The sequence below is a fragment of the Hyperoodon ampullatus genome (assembly GCF_949752795.1).
Source record: "Hyperoodon ampullatus genome assembly, chromosome: 19".
Classification (NCBI taxonomy): domain Eukaryota; kingdom Metazoa; phylum Chordata; class Mammalia; order Artiodactyla; family Ziphiidae; genus Hyperoodon; species Hyperoodon ampullatus.
This window is the reverse complement of record NC_136932.1, coordinates 37,272,695-37,282,901: the sequence shown is the minus strand read 5'-3', so window position 1 is coordinate 37,282,901 and position 10,207 is coordinate 37,272,695. Positions and strand designations below refer to the sequence as shown.

At 47.7% G+C, this 10,207-nt stretch overlaps 1 protein-coding gene across 1 annotated transcript in view; it reads left to right on the top strand.

The window, feature by feature from the left end:
• Window positions 1-3,338: 3,338 nt before the first annotated feature.
• The window catches only part of GLP2R (glucagon like peptide 2 receptor), a gene marked incomplete at both ends in the record, with an annotated part of 51,474 nt that continues 44,605 nt past the window's right edge, over window positions 3,339-10,207 (top strand). The window contains 4 exon segments of the mRNA XM_079725063.1: window positions 3,339-3,392; window positions 3,394-3,432; window positions 3,436-3,711; window positions 10,022-10,109. Of these exon segments, the coding sequence (XP_079581189.1) occupies window positions 3,339-3,392; window positions 3,394-3,432; window positions 3,436-3,711; window positions 10,022-10,109 (457 nt within the window).

The following is a 10,207-nucleotide window of genomic DNA, read 5'->3' as shown; positions in this document are numbered from 1 at the left end:
TTACATCTTCCCTCACAGCCCCCTGGGAAACCGGTGCTCTCCAGCGCGTAGCATCCTCAGCGCACCTGTACCCTGAGGAGGCACAGCGCTGGGATGCGCCTGCTTTAACAGTGTCGGCCCTTCGGTCCTCCCCACGGTGGAGAGGTGCTGGAGGCGCCAGTTTTCTGTTTTTGTTCAACTGCGGTGAAATACACGTAACACAGAATTGACCATGTTAACCGTTTTTAAGTGCACACTTCAGTACATTCGCGTTCGGCCACCCATCTCCAGAGCTCTTTTCATCTCACAAAACTGAAACTGTCCCCATTAAATGCTAACTCCCCATTCCTCCACCCCCAGCGCCCGGCAACACCCACGATACTCTCTATGAATTTGGTCACTCTAGCTACACATGGAATTTGTCTTTTGTAACTGGCTTTTTTCATGTAGCATAATGTCCTCAAGGTTCCTTGTGTTGTAGCAGGTATCAGAATCTCCTTCCTTTTAAAGACTGAATAATGTCCCATTGTGTGGATACACCGCAATTTGTTTATCCATTCATCCACTGATGGATAGATACTTGACTTGTTTCCACTTTATGGCTGTTATAAAGGACGCTGGGTTCTGACGGAGGTCCAGGGTGGTTTGGGTGGGTGTCTGGGTGAGACTGCTCCACCCTTGCCTTTTGCTTTGGGCAGGGTCCTCAGGCTGAGGCCTGCCCAGCTCTACAGAGAAAGAGACTGCTGCTGAGGACAACTTCTGGCCCAGGTACTCTGAGAGGCTCAGGTCTAGGCAGCCTGCTTCAGGGCCTGAGTGCTACGCAGAGGGGAGGGGGGCATGCACCCCACATGGGTGCATTCAGCACCACCCTGGGGCCTCCAAAGCTGGCAGGCAGAGGCCCTGGCATATTGTTGCAGGAGAAGGGCGGGGGCGGGGGGGGAAGCGAGAGAATGGTCACATCCCAGGTCTCAGGGGAGTCCCTGGGATGGGCGGCCAAGTTAGGGTCCTTGGCTTCGCACGGGAAAGAATTCGAGAGCAAGACATAGTGAAATGAAATCAGGTTTATTTAGAGGGACACACATACGTAGGCAGAATGCGGACCTTCTCAGAAGGTGAGAGGGCCTTGGGGTGTGGGGTTGTTAGTTTTTATGGGCCGGGTAATTTCATATGCTAATGAGTGGGAGGAATATTCTAACTACCTTGGAGAAGGGGTGGGGATTTCCCCTGGCATTGGGACACTGCCCACTTTTTGGCTTCTTTTGGTCTGCCTCGGAACTGTCATGGCGCCAGTGGGCGTGTCATCAACATGCTAATATATTACAATAAGCGTATAATAAGGCTCAAAGTCTGTGGGAAGTAAAATCTTCCACCATCTTGGTCCTAACCAGTTTTTGTCCTATGCTCAACGGCTATGGCAACGGTTGTGCCCTGCCCCCTTCCCTGCTGTCTCATTATCACTCATGCCCTTGCCCAGGGGGCACCGCAGGAGCGGTGTTGCCGAGGAGACTTAAGCTGCTTCTTGGGCAGAGGACATTGATGAAACAGTGAGGGCCAGAGGAGGGTAGCGGAAGTTTCCACATGACATCTGGAGCACACAGTTTCTCCATCCCCTGTTAGACACCTCCAAAGACCCCCAGATATAATGGAGAATATGCCAGCCTGGGCAGGTAGGAGAAAAAGGCCAGTGTCATTTGGGTCCATATTACTCTGTCTGGACTTTGCTGCTGGCAAAGATGGAGGACTGTGGTCTGTGCTGTGGGTGGCCTGTGAGCTGTGTCTGTTTGTCCTGGTTGCCAGCCTGTCTTGTGGGAAGAGGAGTTACCTCGTTTTATCACTAGATGGCATCCATCCAACAGGCTGGGAAGTCCCCCAACCCCTGTCCCTTCAGAAAAAGGATGTTTTTGAGAAAAAGTTCAAAGAGGTTAGATAGCATATTCTTATCTTTGCCAGCAGGCAACTTGGAAGATAGTCTGTAAAGTGCATTATAGACTAGCTTTACAGCCCCACACAGGATCAGAGCTATCACGTGAGCAGTTTTCCTCGTCTCGGTCACTTCATCCCTCTCTCTGCTGTCCCAAAGAGATGAACACATGGATGCCAGAGGTCCCATCATTATATGAGTCCATCTGGCGGGGGGTGGCGTCTATGTTCATTATGAGTGTTTTACTTCTGACATTTAGAGTCTTGCCACTTTTTTTAAGATTTCCAAGGATTTCCATTAAGTGACGCTCACCTGTTTTTCTCCAACTGTTCAGAATTCACTCACCTGGGTAACTTAACCAGGTTAAGCTCCTCTGGTTCAACTTATGTTTCCCTAAATGGAAACATGGTCTTCTTGTCTCTTGCTGACCAGCGTTTCATCCAGTCAGGACATCTTCTGCTGGGACTCCAGTTCAGGAGGCTGGAAAGAACTTGGAAGCGGCTGCCGGGAGCTGGACAGGGAGGGGAGGGTGAGAAGGGCCAAGCAGAGCCTCTCAGAGACACAGTGCTGAGCCTACTAGAGAAAAGGAACTCACCTAGAGGGTTAGGGTCAGATATGGCACCTTACCAAGTAGCTGTGGTCAGGTGACTGGTCAGAAGACCTGGGTATCCTGGCTCTGCCATTTACTTGCTGTGTGGCCTTGGGCGAGCCACCTAACCTCTCTGAAACTCAATGTTGCAGCTGTCAAGTGGAGAAATAATCATACCCTCCCAGGGTTGTCGTGAGGATGAATGAAATAGGATGCCAGGCGAAAAGATTTTATATATATGAGGTGTGGTGAGAAAGTACACACACGTTAGATGGCAATAGTGGATCATGGGTTCTGACAAAGGATCTGTCAGGTGGACTGAGAAACGTTTGCTCACAAAAAGTAGGGGCAATCCAGAGGCGTGCACATTTGTGAATTTTTAGGATGTTGTTTGGCTGTTGTGTAGCAGGAACTCGAGGTGCTGAGTGAGGTTTTGCTTCAGGCCCTGGGTCAGGAGCTGCTATCTCCTGGGCTGGGCAGCTGTCTTTCTGGAAGTCTTGGCATAAACAGGGTCCAGAGGAGACTCTGCCTTTGTGGCTGGGCTCAGCCCAACCTGGACAAACTTAAAGCCTTAGCAAGAATTGTCCCCCTCACAAAGCTGCCCACCTCAGAGCTGGCTGGGGGCCCATCCTCCCTGCCACTGGTCCTCAGCAGCTGGAACCCAAGCCAGTCCCACCCTGGTCCTGTGCACAGAGCAGGGCTTCGGGGGTGGAACCCACTGACCGCTTTGCCTTTTCTCCTGGGCGGCCTCTGTCCAGGAAGTCCCAGGAGCACAGCTGACTTGGGGGAGGTCTGGGAAAAATCGCCTTGCCTTTTGGGGGGGCCGGGACGGGGGATGAGTCGTCACAGATGAGAAACTTCGGAGATTTGGTAGATGGCTCTAGACTGGGGCAGACGCTCTTGGGGCGGCGTCCAGAGGGTTTGTGCAAACATTTTCTCGCCGTAGGAAGAGGAATGCAAGAGGAGGCCGCCTGTGGTACATCTTGGACCGTTCAAGCAATGTGCCAGCACTTGTGACCGCACAGCGAGGAAGATGAGGCCGGAACCGAGCCGGGCAGGGCCCAGGAGTAGGAGAGTGGGACCCCTGCCCGGAGCCCACACACTGCTCACGGGCATCCCTGCCACCCGGGGGGCCAGGCCTCCCCCCTCCCCTGGGAAGCGGGCTCTCCGGACCCCTGCAAGGCCCTTCCTGGCCCTGCTGCTTCTGGTTTCCATCAAGCAAGTAAGAGCCGTTTGTATTATTATTGTTACTGTTATTATTATCAGTTGTATGTATTTTCTGACTGTAGAAGCACTTCAGGCCTCTTGTAGGCAATTTGGAAAATGTAAAACAGTATTAAGACAATAACGATCAACCATAATCCAAGCATTCAGAGGTAATCACTGTTCATATTTTGGCATATGTTCCTCAAATCCTTTTTCTATGCATTTTTTTTTACACAGCTGGAATGAGGATGCAGAAAACATGTTGTATCCTGGTCTCCCCTTTACATCATATTGTAAGCATTTTCCCATGTCAGCGTGAACTCTGCAAAGAGCATTTAGAATTCCTGCATGTTTCCTCCTGTCCACTTTCATCATTCTTTCAGGTTTGAGTTATTTAAATTGAATGGGTGGATTTTTTTTTCCCTTCCTTCCTTCCTTCCTTCATTTCTTCCTTCCTTCCTTCCTATTATAAAAATACAGAATGCTAATTTTTTACAAAAATAAACTTACCAAATCCAGAAAAGCATAAATACAAACTACACATCACTGTAATCCCACTACCCAGAGATCACCCTCATTCACATTTTTTGACTTATACTTAAGACATTTTTCTACCATTTATTTACGTATAGTTTTTTTAAAACAAACATAGACTCATCCTATAAATATTTTCTTGCAATATGCTTTTTTTCTTAACAAAATACACTAATATCACAAACTAACACTTTCATGAAACAGTTACTATGCCCCAGGTCTGGTGCCAGGTTCGGGGCCCTTATTATCTCATTTCATGCACTCAGCAACCCTGGGGAGGGAGGTTCTCCTGTTAACCCCATTTTACAGATGAGAAAACTGAGTCTCAAGGAGGTTGAACTTTCTTCCTACGTCAGAAAATGTAGCTCCGTGGCATGATGTTTAAGGTCTTCAGGGATGTATCATAATGTATGTAACTATCTTCTTTAGTTGGGCATTCTTGGTAGTTTGTTTTATTCTTATCCAAGGAGACGAGACCTTTGCCCCTTCCCTTTTCAAGGTTCCTTTTTTATACCGGGCCATGATGTGAAGGAAATTCAGTTCCATTCACCTGAGTAAGGAAGTGTCTTGAGAAATGCTTCTCTTCTTCCTTTGGTCCATGGGCAGAGTTAGGCTCTGTTTGCAGCCTCGGAATTCTGAATGCCTACTGCTCCCATGGAGGGAGGGCTGGGTGCCGGCTCTCATAAGTGTTCACCTTATCAGACTTTCTTTGGTGCTGGTCCAGAACCAGACAGGCAGAAAACCCCTACCAAATTCTCTGTATCCAAGTCCTCCCAGAGGCTGGCTTCAAACCCTCACAAATGGTAGATGTGAGCGCAGACCATGGTTTCATGGGATTCTTGCCGTGGTGGCTGCCTCTTGTGAGTGACCAGAACATTCCTGAGGGGACGTGGCCTGGCCTGCCGCCTGCCCCGAGACTTACTTAGTGGCAGGGCCGTTGTTGGGAGAGTTGATACAGGTCTCTCACCCTTGCTTCAATTCTCTAGCTCATATTCAAACGGAGTATATTCAGCTAATTGCCTGGTTTTGTTCACCTCCTATCCACAACCATGTGTCAACTGTCTATCAGGTGCCAAGCTCTGCTGCAGCACTTGGCATTTTATCCTAAATCATCTTGCCCAAACTCCCACAATGAGCCTTTGAACCCATTTCACAGATGGGGAAATTAAGATTCACAGGAGTTACACAATCACCTGCAATGGTATAGCTCGTGAGCAGTGGAGCCGTCGCACCTACCCCCATCTACTTGCAGTCCTGTGTTCTTTCATCCCCAGCATTCCTTGGAAGCTGTTGACATACGAATATTTCTATGTGACAACAGCAGAATCTGCAGTGCCTCAGGCCGGCTTATGACACTGACCAAGCCACACCTTGGTATCTTCATAATTGATAACGTGCCTGTGAGGAGTGTCCCCTCCCCGCCTCTGCCACCCCGTCTGTTTTCAGAACCTCTTCCCTCTGTCTGTCCTGTGGTGTGTGTATATAATCCTGAAGACCCTCCTCTTGGTTACCCATCTTAAAACCCATCTTCTTTCTCCAGATGTTTATGTTACAAGGCTTTGCATAGATTGCCACGATGAGTTTTGCTCCTCGACGCTGGCCCTGCGTGGATATAAATGACCGCGATGTGCTTTTTGGCTGGAAGTCTTCATAAACTTCACTTGATGAGAAATTCTCAGGGATAGTTTAGTTTCTAAATTCGAGCTGGGAAACGGTGCTATCTTCTCACTTCTCCTACCCCTCCCCATAACTCAGTTAATTAGCAGTTGCTTTGGCATCAAAAAATATAAACTCTCTAAGGCTCTTTAAGAAGTGAATGTGTGGCTCTTTCATATTTTGCTGATGAGAGTGTAAAAAGGTGAATATTTTTAAATAAAAATTATTTTTTTGGCTAGGATAGATAGTTTGGCAGTACTTTGTCAAAACCTTTTAAGAATGTATAGTCTATGACCCAGAAATTCCAACTCAAAGAATTTTTCCTAAGAAAACAAAGATGTGCTCAAATTTTTAGCTGAGAATATTTTCATTACAGCACCATTTATATTACCAAACATCTAAAACAATGTAGATGTTCAATGCTAGAGGATTTAAAAAATAAATTATATCACATTCATCCATAGAAGATTATGGAGCTCTTAAAATGGTGTTTTAGAAGTGTAGTTCTTGGGCTTCCCTGGTGGTGCAGTGGTTGAGAGTCCGCCTGCCGATGCAGGGGACACGGGTTCGTGCCCCAGTCCGGGAAGATCCCACGTGCCGTGGAGCGGCTGGGCCCGTGAGCCATGGCCGCTGAGCCTGCGCATCCGGAGCCTGTGCTCCGCAACGGGAGAGGCCACAGCGGTGAAGAGGCCCGCGTACCGCAAAAAAACAAAAACAAAAAACAAAAAAAAAAAAAAAAAAAAAAGAAGTGTAGTTCTTGAAATGGAAATATAGTCACACTATATCTTCAAGTGGGAAAAAAGGCTACAAAACAGTATGATTTCCTTTTGGGTTAAAATGAAAAAGAAAAGAAAGAAGAAAGAAAAAGGATGTATGTGAGTGCAGAGAGAAGAGTCTGGAAGGAGATGGTTATTTCTGACTAAAAAGATTAAGATTCCATCTTCTCCCCTTTTTGCTTGTCTGTTCATTTGTATTTTATTTACAGTGAAGTCTGTTCCTTCAGTAACAAAGACTAATAGAAGTTTTATTTAAAGCAAGTCAACAGCGGCTTTTCCCCCCTTTTCCCTACTCCCTTCTCAGCCAAGTGTGTTGTGATGCTGGTTGCCCATGCAAGGAAAAGAGGAATCGAGATCAAGCTGAACTTTTCCAGCTAGAAAACATCCACTCATCATTACTTTATTTGGATTTGGCTGTGATTGAACTTGGATTTGCCTCCTGTGTTTTTGGTGTCGTTAGGACAAATACCTGGGAAGACAGTCTGAGTCTGTCCAGCTCTTCTAGACTGACCAGATTCAGTGCTTCTTTGGTTCTATTTTTTTCTCTTGACCATGGCTATTAGTCATGGCAAAGAACAGGGGGATAGGAGAATGTTAGTCCAGGGACAGCTCACATATACAATTGATTTTATTATCTCTTCCTCTGCCGGGTCCTGGTGGATATAAACAGCACTTTATCCAAGAAAGGGTCTTTCTTTGGTGACGTGGAGGAACGTGGAAGCTGTTGATTTGGTTATCAACATCTCTGCTGAATTTGTAAAAATAATATAGTCAGTTATGGTCCCATTAGGATGTGTATTTCTTTAAACAATGTGTTCTTATGTTCCATTGTGCCTCTTGGGCCATAACTGAGAGAGAGATTATTACTGGAGATTTAAAACTCACTGGAAACTGAAACCAAGGGGTAAATGCCAATTATTTCATCATCATTATCGTCATGATGACTACTTATTGGCTAATCCCATGGTTCCCAAATTGTGTGCTAAGGTGCCCCAGGGCACCGCTGTGAACTCGCAGGGGTGCTGTTAGATATTTTAATTTTTTGAGGGAAGCAGCGCTTCATTATTATTATCCATTCCTTTGGATGATGTTGTGTCTTTGCAAAGCTGGGCTTCTTTGCAGTTGCTGTGATAAAAAGCAAGCACTGCCCGAAAATCAGTGTGGGACAGGAGCACAGGTGGTGATGGCCAATCTGATTCTCAGGTCTGAGATGTTTTACAGTCCCCAGCAGGCACTAAGTTTGTTCGGGCCTACCTACTTAATTAGTGGAACTTTAGATATTTCTTTTGGCCTGGGGATGCTGTGGAAAAATTATTGAGACACGAAAGGCACGGAGAGCTGAGAGAGTTTGGGCACCTCTTGTCCAATGATGGCCATACGAGCTCTTTTTCAGAAAGTTGGCTGTGTGCTTCTCTGGAAAAATTGCAAAGCAACTACTCACAGACCCTAACGTGAATGCCATGGGATTGGGCAGGGGGGCATGGTGGGCAGAGGAGGGAGGGGGTAGATTGGGCTAATTACTCAGGAGGTGAAAACTAGCTACCTGTGGGGCTCATAGATGGTTTTTGTTTGTTTGTTTGTTTCATTCTCTGTGTGTGTGTGTGTGTGTGTGTGTGTGTCTGAATGCCTTTTGGTGGACTATCTCCCCAATTTACAATAGCCCCCCATCACCTGTCCCACCTCATTCTTTCAGGTTACCTGCCTGGCCCAGAAAAGCCATGAGTTTGTTACCCCTTGTGAGAGGAGACAAAGCCACAAAGCTGACTGATTTGCCGGGCGACCTTAGCCCAGATCACATATTTAACCCCTGCCGGGTTCATCCCAGCCCCCTCCTCGCCCCATCTCTGAGCCTCTGTTTCTTTAGCTGGAAAATGTGGGAGAAAGAGGACAGTAGCCCCTGTGCTAAGGGCTGGTGTTCAGAGGTGAAGGGCTAGCTCGGCCCTCCAGGAACATACGGGGTAGTGAGCGAGATGAACGTGTGACCCGCCTATGACGGTACAAAGTGATGGGTTGTGTGTGGGGTCCCGGGGCGCCGCAGAGGGTTACTAGCTCCAGGCTTCAGTGAGAGACGTGGCCAAATGGGACCAGCTGCCATGAGCTTGAGTTGAGCATTGACACATGAACTGGGAGTGAGCCAGGGGAAGCGAGTGTGGAAGGGAGGTGCCGACGGGAAGGGCAAAGATCCCAAGTCGTGGGAGATCAGGATGGGGGTTGAGAGACTTGGGACGGGTGTGGCTGAGAAGTTCATGCTTGAGTCAAGGGGTCCTGAGGGGAAGACTAGGCAGGGGACCCCCCGTTCTCAGGTCAGTCCTGGGGACCTGTCCCCCCTGGAACAGCATGGAGCGGGGACGTGGCACCAGTGAGGAGTTGAAGGGAATGAGAGGCCGGCTTGGACAGGAGAGAAACGCAGGAGGACAGACTCAGGTGCATAGGTGGATATGGGGGGGGGAGGGGAGGAGTGGGGGATGACTCCTGGCTTCTGGTTTGTGGCTGAGAGGACGATGGTGCCAGAACTGAGCCACTAGGGGAGGGGCCTGTTTGGAAGCAGAGGAAGACAGGGTGAGACTGTCACTCGACTTAGGCCAGCTGCTTATATAATCACCTTATCTTTAGCAAACGCTAAGTCCTTTAGGGCAGAGACTGTGTCTTGCCCATCTTTGTACCCCCTTAATTCCTTCCTAATGGAAAGCCTGGGACAAAGTAAGTTCTCAATTAAAATGAGTAAATTGAAGAAGGGAAAGACCCTTTAAAAGCAAAACAAGTGGTTCAGCTACACAATTAGAAGTTGTTAGACAACCCAATTATCTGGAAAGCCCCCAAAATATTTGCTGTATATCCAAGGTTCTATGGGATGTTAGAAAGAAAAAAGATCCCGAAGCCTCGGTACAGTAGCAGAGCATCTGTGACACAATGTCTTCAACTCTGGACCCACAGCCACTGGGCGGGACAGTACAGGCCCTGCAATCGTTCTGGCTCTTCTCTGACCACCGCTGAGCCCTCTTAGCGTGCTGCTCCTCTCTTTGAGATCCACGGGGTCTTAGAAGTGCACAGCTGTTCTTCTGGTTGGTTGTGAAACGTCAGGATGGGCACACTGCGTCCTCCTGAAATGTCAAGCTCATTGAAGATTTTGAAAAAAATCTTCTGTGTTTGTTTCAAACCCAATATGATTAGATTATGGAGTGCATGTGAAATGTGTATGTATCTTGAAGATAGGACATAAGTTACCAAAGAAGTTGTTTCGAGGTGCAGGCCATTATGGACTCATCAGTGGGAAGGTTTGAGAATCATGGTGTGAGATGATAACAAGGCCACCTCTGCGCTTGCTGCTAACTGGGGGTCACCATGGTTTTCTCTGCTCAGGTTACGGGATCTCTCCTGGAGGAGACAACTCGGAAGTGGGCTCAGTACAAAGAGAAGTGTCTGAGAGACTTACTCAAGGAAACTTCTGGTAAGTACATGTATCAGTTATCTATGGCTGTATAACAAATAGCCCCAAAGCTTAGTGGCTTAAAACTGTAATGACAATGATTTATTATCTCTCACAGT